This window comes from Echiichthys vipera (assembly GCF_963691815.1).
Source record: "Echiichthys vipera genome assembly, chromosome: 7".
NCBI classification, from domain to species: Eukaryota; Metazoa; Chordata; class Actinopteri; order Perciformes; family Trachinidae; genus Echiichthys; species Echiichthys vipera.
The window spans coordinates 24,191,760-24,206,758 of NC_139832.1; the positions used below are offsets into that span (position 1 = coordinate 24,191,760).

At 43.7% G+C, this 14,999-nt stretch overlaps 1 protein-coding gene across 1 annotated transcript; it reads right to left on the bottom strand.

Annotated features, from left to right (window-relative positions):
• Positions 1 to 391: 391 nt before the first annotated feature.
• On the bottom strand, positions 392 to 4,532 carry rag1 (recombination activating 1; the record flags this gene model as incomplete). The annotated part of the gene is made up of 3 exons (XM_083916934.1): positions 392 to 2,139; positions 2,971 to 4,103; positions 4,198 to 4,532. 3 exons carry the CDS (start codon positions 4,530 to 4,532, stop codon positions 392 to 394), a joined length of 3,216 nt encoding a protein of 1,071 aa, XP_083773060.1.
• Between the last annotated feature and the right edge of the window lie 10,467 nt (positions 4,533 to 14,999).

The window sequence follows — 14,999 nt, forward strand, 5'->3', positions numbered from 1 at the left end:
ACTAACATCTAACAAAGCAAGGGAAATGTATATGTATACAACAAGGCAGCACAAATACAAGTAAGCATTAAAAACAAGTAAAATACATCTAAAAGCGTGGTGTGAGAATAACATGGTTTTCCATAAATTTTAGAAATGACTGTTCAAGTGCAAGACATTGTTTTTGCTCTCGTAAAATCCAACTATAAAGGATGATGCTGATTTAAATTTGCAAAGGTACTTCGACCACAACAAATTACTCCCTCGTTATTCTTAATATCACTGAATGAGTATAGAGAATACATTTGTAACATTGTAACTCCATATTTCTGATAGAGGCAAATAAGATACTACATAACTATGTTGAAATCAATGAAATGTCAATACTTAAGGTTTCGCATTAAAAGAAAAGTCAAAAGTTATTCACTTCCAGAGACATGTCCTCATTATCCTGACTCTCTACTGGGTCAATGGTAGCCTGCAGAGCTTTGGCAGAGTCTTTGTGAGCTTCCATAAATTTCTGCAAGTACTTGGAGGTGTAGAGCCAGTGATGTTTCAATACATCCACTAGCTCAAAGGCTTTTGACTGACGGGCATTCATCTTCCGGAAACGCCTGAACAGTTTGTTTGCAGACTCATTCCCCTCGCTGGCCCATGCTCCTATGGATCCATCTCTCTCAATGATTTCAGGTACATGGGCAAGGGTCTTGTGCAGGTAATTGGTTATCTTTCCATTGTACCTGTATTTGAAGGTAGAGGAGAGAAGGTCGGCAAAGCGCTGGGAGTTAAAGCTGTAGCGGCACAGCTGGTCAGGGCACTCCTTGGCAGGGCAGGTGGCGCGCCACACAGGCTTCATTTGGAGGTAGATCCTTATAAGCTCCCTCAGGGCCTCCCTTCTCTCTTCTGAGGGCACCAACTCACACACCACCTCGACAGCCTCCTGGGTCATCAGCCTTCGGGCGTAGTTCCCATTCATCCTCATCACTGGTTTTAGCTTCATCTTCTTCCTCAGCTGTTTGTCTAGGGCAGCTCTCCAGCTGCGTCGCTCCTCCCGACTGGGGTTGACCTTTTTGTACACCTCGCCGATCTCATCCTGGAAGATTTTGTAGAATTCGGTGGCATTGCCAATGTCACAGTGTAATGCATCCATCGTGGGCTGGGTCTCCATAAAAGGCTTGGCAGAGATCCCTTTGACTCTGTCTCGCAACTCATCTACAGACTCAGAAAAGGGGTTGGTTCTCCATATTTCGTAACGATCTAGATTCTCTTCATGACTGCGGGTGATGGAGTGCAGCACCATGTTTTTAGAGGCTTCTGCCCGGGTGGAGTCGCAAAGAGTGCAGACATAGGTGGAGCCTGAAGCCTCAAGGCCCTCCATCTCACGCACCATTTTCTCATCATATCCTGTACCTCTGAAGTGAAAGCGGAAGGAGCGAGGTAGTCCACCCACAGATAGAATGAGCCTGCTCTCTTTCATTGCATTACGCTCTGCAACTACAGGCGCCAGGACAGCTGTGAGCGTCTCGTGGTCTGACTCATCCACGAACATCAGGCAAAGGGGCTTACAGGACAGTTCTGAGTTTGGCTTTTGCTCAGTGAAGATGGTCACCTCTTCCCCCTCATCATCTGCCATGACAGAGACGGACATAACAGTGAAAGAAAAACGCACAGCTTTCTCTGGAACAGCTGGTCCTCCGCCGTGCTTCTCGCTGACATCGCCCATGCCATCACAGGATTCTTTGATCAGGACACTGAAGCCTGAGGTGCAAGCACTGTCTTCCATGCCGCTTTCTCTCAGCCCCTCCATGATGTCCTCCTCCAGATCCTTTAATGCCGACACCAGCGCCACATCATAGCGAAACCGTCGAGTGATGGTGTCAGCCGGGAAGTCATCCACAGAGGAAGTCCATCCAGAGAGCCCATTAATAATGCCAACATTGTAAGATGAAGACACATTCTTAAGAGCTGGCTGCCATTCAAACTGATGAAAGCCAGGGAGAAGCTCCTTCTCTGCGGACCGCAGGGAGTGCAGGGGCTGGAAGATCTGGCGACCGCTGGTGGCTTTGACAGTACGGTACATTTTGTGATACTGGCTGCAGCTCAGGAAAGTGTTAACCCGAATGGCCAAGCACACAGCAGGATGCAACCCAAAGCCTCTGCCTGCAGAGAGAGAAAAGAGTGAAAGTTTTTAGAGAGACACAGAAAGAAACAAAGTAAAAAAAAAAAAAAAGAAAGGCGAGAGGAAAGGATTTAAACATGAAGAGAATTATTTAACACCAAAGTGTGGAAGGCCGTTTCTATTGCTTTGAAAAGAACTGCATTTCCTCATTTGATATCCAGCGTTTTGAACCATTTGTACTATGAGACAGAGAAAATCTCAAACTTAACACCCAAATATGAATGTATCATTGTCAAAAGCCCACAAGCCCGTGATTACAAAATCCAATATTTCCTAATTTCCAAATGTTATAAGGGGACAGAGGGTGAATCAGTGAAGCTGGCAAAAGTGATGTATTGGCTGCAGATGAAAACAGACACCAGCTGGCTTCTTTTCCTCAGAGAGGAGGATGGTGCTGTCTGTGTAATTTGCAGATACAAGAGCTGCTGATGTTGTTTTGATTCTAACAGCCCCTTCACAAGAGTTGTTACTGTGCATTAAAGGGAGTGTGAGACAGAGACTGACGGACAAGCAGCCACAGTGTGAGTGAGTGAGTGTGGGAGAGAATCAGGGAGGGGCTGTGCGTGCGACAGTGGTGGTTCAATAAACAGAGATGGAAAATAATGAAATGCTTTTCAATCAAAATCATAAAAAAAACTTTCTTCTCTTTCTTTAATAGTGAACTTTTTGACTCATTGTTATTTATGAGGTGACTTCTCCTCAGAGATAGGTGGAAATATTAATGAGCAAACACTATCATAATTTCATTTGTTTGTGCCCTTTTTTCTTGACCGCGGTGAGTTGAATGAACAAAAAACCTTTTAGCCTCTTACCTTGCATCGTGGCCTCTAGCTCATCTGCCTGCCGGTGTTCATTCCCAGACCTCAGTGCGAGCAGAAACAAAGCCTGACACACAGATTTCAGGTCGCCGCCTTCCTCTTTGTCTGCAAACGCTTTCAACTGGTTCTTCATATCCCTCAGCCGATGCTTCTGGGCTCTACGGGTTAGCGATAGCAGGTGCTGACGGGGTCTTCCCCCTTTATTGGTTAGCAGGTAGTTGTCAAGTTCTGATGACTGCTGCTTTGCATCCTGTTCATCCAGCTCATGGCCCAGACAATGACCTTTAAATGAGTCTAGCCTTACCTGCTTGCCACAGTCACTCCTGGGGCAGAGCAGAGGCAGAGACTGCAGGGCTGATAAGAAGGCTTTGGCAGGTGAGGTGAGATCTTCAGGGGAGCAGGATGAGTTGCAGGCTGGGCAGTGAGGTCCCAGAATGAGGGTATACTTTATAATACAGCTACGGCAGAAGAGGTGTCCACAGGGGGACTGGACTGGTTCAGAGAGCAGGTGGTCACACACCAGGCAGGCGAAAGAAGAGAGGAAGTCTACAGGAAGCTTCTCAGAGATCAGCTTGGTATTCAGGTGAACTTTCTGGCAGTGGGTGATGTTCCTCACCCATTGCTCTCTCTGGATGCTGGGTTTCCTCTGTGCCCTGAGCACAGGACCGTGATTATGCTCTCCAAACGGTCTCAGAGCCCTCCTCTCACCAACGGCAATGCTGCCAACGTGGTCCCACCTGGCCCTTTTTGCCAGGCTCTGAACTCTGGGAATGGCTTTCCGTTTCCTCCTACCAGTCCGCTGGTATGAAGGTTTCCTGGGGGAGCAAAAGTGGCAATGAGAAGAGTGGGGTTTCCACTCCGGGACTCTTGTTCTGGAGAAGCTGCAGACGCCCCCTCCTCGTATGGCAACCACCCAGCAGCGATGGCAGAAGGAAAGAGGGTGGACAGACTCTGTGTCCTCTGTCACGTTCACTTTGAAGACTTTGAGGACGACGTCTGGCCAGCTTGTAAACTTGCAGCCCATTTTACGCAGGGCACTTTTGCTGACCTCATCCAGATCCCCCTGAACATCGTGCACCGGCCCTGGGACTTTTCTCAGAGCCATTCCACAGAGACGGCACAAACACCTTAAAAAAAAGAAGAAAAAAAATGCTGTCAAATTCTTAGAAACTAATACATGTAATGAAGGGAAGTTTGTATATTATAGTGACATGTTATTACCTGAGGTGTTCCATATGGGTGTCCATTTCTTGTAGCTTTATATCTACCCTCCGGCCTGGGCCCTCCACATTTTCCTTGCTTTTTCCCCCTAGGCACAATTTCATAACACTCCCTGGACTCACAGCATTATCTAACTCTATATTTGGAGCAGCAGGAGGGGAGATTCCTAACAAGGCTCCTTCCTCAGGCTGTGTCTCACTGGACAGAGGTGGCTTCTCCATGGATTTCACTCTAAACAGTTTAAACTTCCACTGGGAGAACTTAGAGTGGGGATGGTGGAGCTCAGCCGGCATAGAGGATCTGGGGTCTTCTGTCTCCAGGCTCTCCTCTGCCATGATGCAACTTAGACCTCTGACCCTGGAGAGGAGCAGAGAGGAGAGGAAAGGAGAGGAGAGGAGAGCTTCGTTGGATGTATCACAAAAGAATGAAAATAATTTGATCTGTCCATGAGATATAGGGATTTGAAGGTTTGAATGCTCCCTGCGCCTTCTCAACATTGAGCCCATGACACAATCTATCAGCTTTTCTTGATTCCTGTTGAATACATGCATCAAGTGCCCTGAAATCCCGCTGAACAGAGAGTAGTGAGCCCCGACCCAGAGCGCTGTATTATAACATAAGTGGCATTTTGATCTTGTGTAAAATGCATGAGACAAGCATCGGGAGGATCGATACAGCACAAAAAAATTCTTCATTTCTCTCATCTCCAATCCCATCGCTCAGGGAGCCATTGTGACTTTTTTTTCCCTTTGACACAGCAGGTTTGCTAAATGGGCAACCTCGTCTCTGCAAGCCTGTCAATCATTTATATTAGTCATTTTCTTGGCTGGAGAGAGGACTGGAGCCCCTGGAGCCTCTGGCTGGCATTCTAAATGCGGGGGTGGCTGAGGTACAGGAAACGTATTTCAAAATAATATATATTGACCAAACAGAAGGGAAAAGAAAACAAGAAAGCATCATATTGAATAAAGATCATAAAGAATTATTCCATACACAACATTGTTCAATTTAGTAGTCGTATTTCAACAGGCAACTGCTCTGATAACACAGGTAAGATCAATGATACCGCTGCACTGACAGACCATATTTTATCTCCTCCCATACTATCTAGGTTCTATTACAAGTCCAGACAATAAAGCAGTCAAACAATCTTACCATTGTACAGCTATAGGGGCACACACTCAGCATCTTCCATCTATCCATCTTTCAGTCTAGGTTTTCTCCCTGGGAGGCTTGAATCTGGCAGCACTCCTTCATTCCCTGGCTTTCTGTATACTTGACATGCTGAACTCTCCTTTGAGACAAACAGCTGAGCTTGTATGCATATGTGTCAGCTGGGCTCTTACCTTGTTTTTCAGTCTCAGCAGGCGTCGGCTCCCCTGGGGGTTCTCTCCGCATGGGAGCGCACAAGGGAAACCCTGGAGCCAGGCCCTACACTCTACAAATACTGTCAATGCTAGAGAGAGTCACAGCTTGGTGCACCTGTTACCCGGAGCTGTAGCTCCAAACAGTAGGATTGCTCCCGTCTGTCTCCTTCTGGCTTGTATTTATACCCTTCCATTGATGGGATCCTAACAGTCAACTCCTGACACCTGATGCAGGCAGCTGATTTGAAAACAAAAACAGGGTCAACCCCAAAGCACAGTTGGTAACTTGTATGTACAGAATCCAACAGTATACCCCCCACATAAAAAGCAACTTTTTTTTTCTACCGCACCACACTGATCCTCAGCTGGAAACACCTTTATCTCAACTTTCTTATATCCATCTGCAGGCTCACCTCATCCAGGTGGCCTCTCTCTAACAGAAAGACAGATACTGTTAAACTTATGAAAATGTTACCAGTGCAGAGAAGCAACAAAAAGGAGATAGCTTTTAAGGAGTCTGTACATTTTCTTACAAATGTTTTTATAATTGTAGCATTACAAATTTAGAATGTGACAACGTTTCTATAAACGCTGATGATATACTGTGGTTACATGTTTATTTGTTTGCGTGTGTGACTGTCAGAAGTGTTAAGGTGTTCACTAATAAGGCAATAATTTGGGGGCAGTGTTAAGTGTTGTTGTAAGTGTCTTTTAGTCTTGTTTCCATACATGAGTTTCCATACATAAAAGAGGGTTATGCAGTGATTCATGTCACATTGAATAGTGGTCTTGGATGACAGTAGCACTAATTAAACGTGTTTATGTGTGTGTGGAGATAGCAGGGACATGTTAGCATGTCTGATTAATGATTTCAAAAGGGCAGAACCCAATTAAGAAATTTTGAAAATAATAGAAATTGTGACAATGATAATGAGTGTTATTGTTATCACATTGCCATTTTAATCACTGTATTATTGAGACTTTTCCCCTCTTGCCACTTCACATCATCAGCGTTCAGGGTTTGTGACTGATGCCAGCAATTCAGCTGTGAATCAAAATGAATTAGGTTGAATACCAATGAGCAGTTAGCTGTTACAATCTGAAGTGTTCATCAGGCAATTGCCATTTATAAGTGAGTTTTCAAAGAAACATAAGGCAACTTACAATTATCTATGGAAAGGTTGTCAAAATGATCTAAATATCGCTACGAAGTATTGATCCTTTTCAATAATATGTGTTTCAAAACAATACAATATCCATATTTGATAGCGTCAAAAGTACTGGAAGAAAGAAAAGCACATCTACAATCAAATTTTTAACCCACGACGGGATAAGAGCTGTCTATGTGTTCAGTCACGTTTTTCTATACTAGCACTTTGTGCAGGTCTTTAATTTCTATAAAAAATGGGATTTTTCTTTCTTTCTTTCTTTTTGCCATAAATCCATATTTCCCAATGCAGTACCACCACTGTGCCATATTCATATTGTATTCTGATATGCGCCCTATACACAAAATAAATCATAATGCTGCTCCACAACCTTTGAAAGAATCTCTGCTCTGAGCGAATGGACAGAGCTTCTCGATCCATCACAAGGGGAGATTGTAGCCTCCCAGATCAGAGCACTGCTTTTGCGCAATCAGCCTTCTCCTTTAGAGCAACTAAAGTGTGTGTGTTAGTGTGTGTGAGTGTGTGTGTGTGTGTGTGTGTGTGTGTGTGTGTGTGTGTGTGTGTGTGTGTGTGTGTGTGTGTGTGTGTGTGTGTGTGTGTGTGTGTGTGTGTGTGTGTGTGTGTGTGTGTGTGTGTGTGTGTGTGTTTCTAATCTTTCTCTATTGCTTTTACCTGCACAGGGACTGCTGATGGAAATTAGCTTTTAGCTAGAATGTTTTTAGACCAACCAATGCCTTTTGGAACATGGTCCCTGTAAAAATAAACTAAATAAACTAAAAAAGAATGAATAGTACTAAAACTAAAACTAAACTAAACTAAATCTAAAAAAGATACTTTCTACTACTATGCTATACTATACTAAACTTTAGTGCATAAAGGCCATAGCCACTACCTGGATTTTGGTCAAACAAAGCAGAAAATATATTTTGTTGCTCTATTGTGTTGTGTGAATTGTCATTTAGTCCACCCCTTGTGGCTTTTATCTGCAATTGTTCTATAATGTCAGCAAATTTCATTCATTTCTCCAAATGCTGTCCCTCCATCACCATTTAGAACACATTTTAATTAGACAGCATCACTTGATGTAATGTCTCAGTAGGTATGGGCAATATTTGCCCAAGATCATCCTTGTTTATAATTATCCATGGGATTAATCTGGTGTTTTCGCCACAGGAGCCCATTGCCATTGCCTTGGATTTGCCAGCCAAGTCATTAGATACACAGTCAGTGGGCGCCAAACAACAGTTGGGTCTCTCCCACTCTTGTCAGCCTAACAGGGGAGCAGGATTATTACTGGCAGGCTTTGCAGTTTATATTTGGTGCATATGGTCAAGTGTGACCTTAAACAGCAATGTTAGTCTTTTGTGTTTCTTTGTTTCTTTGTGACAAACATTCTTATTCACTTGAGAAATGAGCTGAAGTGCACAGAAAAGTTAGTGGGAAGGTGCTTTTTTTCTAAGCCTATCCAAATCCATCAGACACAGCTGGGAGATTTGAAGTACACAATACTTGATACATTACATATCCAAGAACAAGCAAATGATGGATTGTAGCAAGATGTTCCGAGCCTATTTATAGTTGATATTTAGATTTATGATAGCCAAGTAGCTACATGTTTCCAAGGTAAATGATACACCTAGCTCTGTGGCAGACAGGGACAGAGCTGCAGATGTCTGCCTGACAAACAAGCAGTGACCCCCTGAGACCCTCATCTCTCTGCGCCTGCTAATTGACTTGTTATTGATCAACTCAAAGACAGTCTGATTTATGGGAAAGAGGACTTGTGGAGACAGCCACCTGGCATTGAGCGGAGTGTTATGAATGTGAGGAGCGAACCCTGGGGGACTGTAGAGGCTGCAGTTTAGGAGGACATAGGAGTTCGCAATGCACCAGCGAACTGACACCTTGCACTAGGAGGGGGTGTTTTTTTTCTAAAATGATGAATGCAAACAACACCAGTGAGCGATATGTGTGTGCATATGAGCATGTTGCAAGTGTGTGCAGGGACGAGTGAGAATACGACAAGGGCAGAAGGGGAGGGGGGCTGAAGAGAAAAGGGGAGGGGCTGTGCTGTTCGTGGTGGTGTGTAGGTGACACCCAGGAACAAGATTATATAAATATAAAATAGTCCTGCTAATCCATCCTTGAGAAACTTCAGAATCATTACTTTTGGGTGTGTAAAACAAAAAGACAGAAAGGCAAAGAAAGGGAACAAGAGAGAGGGTGTAAGAGGTGAAAGACAGAGAAGGGGGATATAGTAGTGATCTTGTGTAAAGCAGTTGCACAGGATAACAGGCTTAGCTCAGAGTGGAGAACACAAAAGGGCTTAAGGCTGATTGCAGGCTGTGACAAGGAAAGGGGGGAAGAGATCAAGCCTTCCAGGCAGAACTATGTAAGCCAAAGGTCCCAAAAAGACCCCTGACGGCTCAAGTCACATGGCAGCTTAAGGAAAAGTGTCAATAGCAGAAATTGACAATTAACGAATTCCACAGCAGCGGCGGAATCATCCTTACAGGGAATAAAATGTCAGCATCGTCCAATTTTGAATAGGCTGGCCAAAATTGCAGCATGATATTTCAAAATGTCAGGAAGAATGTAGGTACCTTTGTGATTGTATTCGGGGTAAAGAGGGCATTTCGCTCTCGTATTTCCACTGGCTGTTATGCAATATACTGAGCATTCACTATGCAAATTTTTAATTGCAATTTCATAGCACGTTCAACAACCTCTTCAGCCAATTCTCAGCCATTCGCCTCCCACTGTCCACCTCTTCCATCCCTCATCCGGAGACATGATTTGGCAGATTAATATTCAAAGAGGTAGACTTCAATGCAGAGCTATTCGTCAAAGCTATACCTGCCAGAAAGAAACTCTTATCCCACTACTCAAATCCCCCCTCATTCATCTCCCCCTGCCTCTCCCTCTCAAAGTCTTGTTTACCTCCGTCTCGCCCCTCTCCTCTCACCCTCACCTCAGGTTTTGTTAATAATCAATTATGTGATTATTCCAATGAGGTGATTAATTACAGGCTCTACCTCCCTCTGTACCACAGGTTGGCGTGCTTATAATCACACCATGACAGCCAGGGGACAGCTGAGTTGAGTGATGTTGTCTCGCGGCCTCGCGTGACCCTGCATGACTCGGCTGCGTTCGTTGTTGGCTCATCCTGACTGATGGAGCTTTAACAGAGAGAAGAGAGACACCACAACATTGCAGCTTCTGCAAAAAACATTCCCCACATGCTACTGACAGCCTGACATCATCAATATATTTCATGTCCAGCTATTCAAATATTAATTTTATTGGATAGTCTAGTCTTGGGACCGCATTAATTCGTTCCAAGTCTATAACTCTCCCTGAGGCGCCGCAGAGTTATTTTGGAGTTATTTTGGTTTTGGACCAGTTCCATTCATATCCTCTGTTCTGGTGAGTTTGACAATATGGACAAGCTACAGCAACTATGGGTGTCAACCTTGAAAAAAAATGAAACAGATCTTGTTACCATAGCAAGATGGGCCACACAGAGGTCAATAACATGCAGAGATTGTAGTGAATACATAGTGTGATAGTGCTGGAGTTTACAGTAAAGCGAGACTAAGCAGATGGATGTTGATCCACTGGCAGTAGACCAAATGAAATTAAACCCTAAACCAGATTCAGGAGCACTAGAGGAGAGAGGGGAATCAAGATCAGTGTATTGAATCAAAATAACAATGCTCTTTAATTCTGTGTTGATTAAATAAAAAATATAATAAAAATGATTCCCCTGATTGAGGAGCAGTACCTTTGATGCCAGGGGATCTCCAGTCACATAAACATCCGCTCACTGGATTTGTCTTGTGTTTAACCATGTATTAGCCCCCTTTTCCAAAACTGTCTGCCGCTGGTTGACACAGAAGGTCTGTCAGCTGAGGTATAGTAGCTTGTAAACAACTCCTCAACATTTCAAACATTCTGCATCCTGGAAGAGAGGATCTCTTGGCAAGCTGTTAAACACCCTTATCAGTGGGCTACATCCGCACTTCTTAGATGAAATGAGAGTAACAGTGAATTCTGAGCACTAAATTTCACACTATTTGTCCCTCGACTGGTCATTCTCCCTCTTTCGCTTCCCTAATTCCTCCCTCAGCCCACCTCCATCAATGTAATGAGCAAATCACGGCCACAAGGGTGAGATGTAAAGAGAAAAAATTGTCCAATTATGTGTCAAGGAGTGTAAAAAGAGTTGCGCTGTTGTCTGTCAACTCTAACCCCCAACTGTCCATGGACGTGACTTCCCACTTCACATGATAGATTATTTTCCTACCAGTAGATGTTTGTTATTTCCCTGTTTTTTATCTACAAAGTCCATTATAGGAAATGCCAGGACAGCTGTGCCCTTTTCTGCACTTTGCTCTGCCAGACCTCAGACAAGGGTACAATGGACACAGTAACGCGCGGCCATTCACCGCTGATTTAGAGTGACTGAAGCCTGACTTGTACAGTACAGTAATTACAGTAGGTGAAGGGAGGGGCTGTGAAGAATGCTGTGGATGGGTCGGGGTTGGGGGTTGGGGGTTGGGGGAGGGAGGTCATTTGGCAGCCAGTCCAGTTGGAAGGAGAGATTACAAATGGAACCAGAGCCTGGGTGGTGGAGCGTTTATCAGCCATCGCATTGATTCATACCATCCAGTAGGGAGCAATTATTTTACCACACTGCTCTCTCATGGCAACCTGCTGGTGAGGCGAGGATGATGATAGCTACGGGCTTTATGAGTACAGGAGCAGACACATACAGTAACTGTTTGAGAACAATAGTGTGGAAAGTCCCATCTCTTTTCAGAATTCACAGTCACATGTACTCTGTGGACCGGACTACACTGAGGAGGAATTGAGCAGTTGAGCCTAACTGAGGGGCATATGGCATTTGTTCAGTGCAGCAGAACACAGAGATGCCTCAGGAAGGGACTGACAAACATGTGGTCCCTGTAGTTAGAGGGGAAAGTAACTGGCACTGAATACATAAAGATCACAAATAAATACGCCATCCTCATGCTCAGTGAGTGCTCGGGGACTGAGTAGATCCAAAGGCATTGATACATTTTTGCATTTGCTGGTCTGCCTGCACAAGAAAGTATAACAGCCTCTGTATAAGCAAATAAACTCCAAGCTGAATAGGGAATAGGCAAGGGAAGTCTCTGATGGCCTTCTCATAATAACAATGATGAAAAAAATGCTATTTTCCTATTCATACTCCCCTCACTCTTCCTTTACCAACCCTCTCTTTTGGCTCCCATGGGAGGCACATCATTCTAATATACATAGGTTTTCATCCCTTCCTTTTTTGTGAAAGACCTGCAGGAGAGACAGACAGACGGAGAGAGAGAGAGAGAGAGAGAGACAGATAGAAAGAGAGAGAGAGAGAGAGAGAGAGAGAGTGAGAGAGAGAAAGAGAGTGTGAGAGAGAGAGAGACAGAGAGAGAGAGAGAGAGAGACAGAGAGAGAGAAATGGGGCTGTTTATTCAGTCAGATGGTCTAACGTGTGTGGAATAGATTTGAGCTAAAGAGGAAGCTGTCTACACAATGGCAGTTGGCATCAGTGAGGGAGTGAATGATGCAGCATCCGAAATCACTCCCTGGCTGACTCATTGACTTTGCTCTATAGTGAGCAATAAATTGAAATTTTGGACACTTATGAATCATCAGTGACAGGTGTAGAGTTGCAAAATGGCGATGACACATCTATTAAAGCAAAAACATTGCATTGCGGTATAATTAGCCAGGCAGTATAATTAGCCAGGCTGTTCTCATGCAGTTTTCGTACATGTAACAACGAAAAGTTATTTGCAGTAATTCGCGTGTATCGCACCCTAAAACACAGAACTTTTACCCAGGGATTTAGGTCCAATTCCCTTCTGTACTAAACCAATCCACATTTTTTTCTCTAATGCTAACCAAGTGTTTTTCATGCATTACCCTCACCGTCACCTTTTGTTGGCTAAAATCGTTGTTTTTTTGTGCTTTGTTGCACTTCCAGTTTGGCATCTTTTGACTTCTGGACTGGTCCTCCGTCAGCATGTTTTTCTTACAAATTTCTGTGCATAACTTTTTGTAGAATTTGGTACGGACCTGTTCATGAGAACATGTTGATTTAGCAACAAGACTAAAACCCCCTTCATGCATGCAATGCAACTCTGAACTTTACCTGTATGTGAGAGTGCAAATTTCAGTTTGATCGGACATCAAACAGATTTTACCCTGCCATTTGCTAGTACAAAGTCCATGTAATGTCTGATTGAGTCCATGTGTGAATAGAGCAGGTCTTTTTGCAAGTCATGCAAAACCAGAAGAAAGCAAACAAGGTGGTGAAGGGTGAAGAAAGAGGGTAATTTACAAAAGGAGCAACAAAAACGTCTAGCTGTAGAGACAACGACATTCAGGAACTTCTGTGAGTAAGACCGACGCAGAAATACTGAGATAAATTTCAAGGAGTGGTAAGAGATTCGGTTGTTTATGACTAAATTACGAACTTGCTACAGTAGGTGGCAGTGGTGCAATCCACATCATGTCCTGCCTCCTACACGCTCTACGGCATGAAACAGATTTGATGATATCTTATGAAATATGATATTAAGTTACATTTAGGCACCCAAACTCGTAACCTGATTGGTTAAATTTAGGCAACAAAAGGGAACAGTTCATCATATTTTAGGATTACACACAAATTCCAGTGCATTACTTTTCATAGCCATACATGAACAGTGACTAAGGACAGCCTGATCCAATAGTGCGATGGAATCATGGATGTCTGGTCATTATTTGTTCAAAATTTGGTAACAATCTAACAAGTAGATATTTCACAGGGATGATCTTTGGTGCTAGATGAAAAGTCAGGGGGTAATTTTATTAGTCATCATAATTCTGTGGACTGTGAATGTTGGTACAAAATGTCATGGCAATCTATCTAATAGTTGTACAAATATTTCGGTCTGGGCCAAAGTGGTGGGCCAACCAACTGACAGGCCAATATTTCCATTCAGCCACATCGTTAGCATGGCTAAAAAGTATAAAATCTATGAAAACAAAATGTTTTGCTCCATACGAGGACAATATATAATGCATTTGATCTTAGAATTCAAATAATGTAAATAGCAAAGAGGGTATCTCTCTTTTACACTTTTTTTTTTCATCAGGCCTTGCTCGCTTTATTTCCTTGTGCCATTCACTGTCATTGTAAAAAGGTATGTGTGTGACCCCACTAGTAGAGCAGAGCCCATTATCGCAAATAGGCCAATAAGTAACTTCATACAACGTGTCTCCAAAGCAAGCACACTCTATATGCAAAGCAGAGGCGCACTGTTAAAGAAACTGGCGCCAAGTGATTATATTTGTAATTTAATTTCCTTGGTCACACAGAGATAAGAGAAAGGAGCTGCTACAGTTGGCCGGGGATGAATAGAGTGACGAGAATGGGACTACGCCTTCATTGTCTGGACTGAGATGTCCGAGACGACACCACTTACGAACAAGGGTAGCTACTGGTGGGAAGATATGGTACATACACAGGGATTCCAACTCAAAGACACAAACACAATGTTAATACCACTGACAGCTTAGAACTATGCGAGAACACCTGCTCTCTTAAAACCAACGGATGGATGTAAATGCGGGATATCAAGAAGCTCTTTTCCCGTCAAGCAAGCTTTTTCTCTCCCCTTTCTATCCGTCTCCTTTGCACTGAGTTCTACTGAGCAAATGTAATCAGCAGCAGGGTGGTCCTGGTGGGATGTCAGTCACAAAGTGCACCGGTTCATTGCAGATTCTACAGGCCTGATGAACGGGTCCCTGGAAAAAACAACAAAGAAAAATAAATACTGAAGGACACAAGGCGTGCTCTCTTGACATCCTCTCTTTGTCTGCTTTTTCTGAGATTGTAGGACTGCAGATATCAAATTTCCTGACAGTTTTAAAGACTGTCAACTTATACTGATGACAGTGTAGAGGAGGGCATAATACCGCAGGGTCACACTCAGTATTCAGGGCTGTGGTCAGCGAAAGGTAGGCCTACAAAGTTCATCCAAATCTGACACCCCGTATTGTCGTATAGAATTCAGGATCCGTGTGAAACTGCCTTGTGACATCTCAAGCCCTCTTTTACCCTTTGTTCTCCCCTCCTCTCATCTTTATGTCTATTTCTCTCCTTCTGTCTAGTCTTTCAACTTATTTCCTCAGTGTCTTGACTTTGAACCCAACGGCATTAACATGTCAGGGAAGTTACAAATGCTTT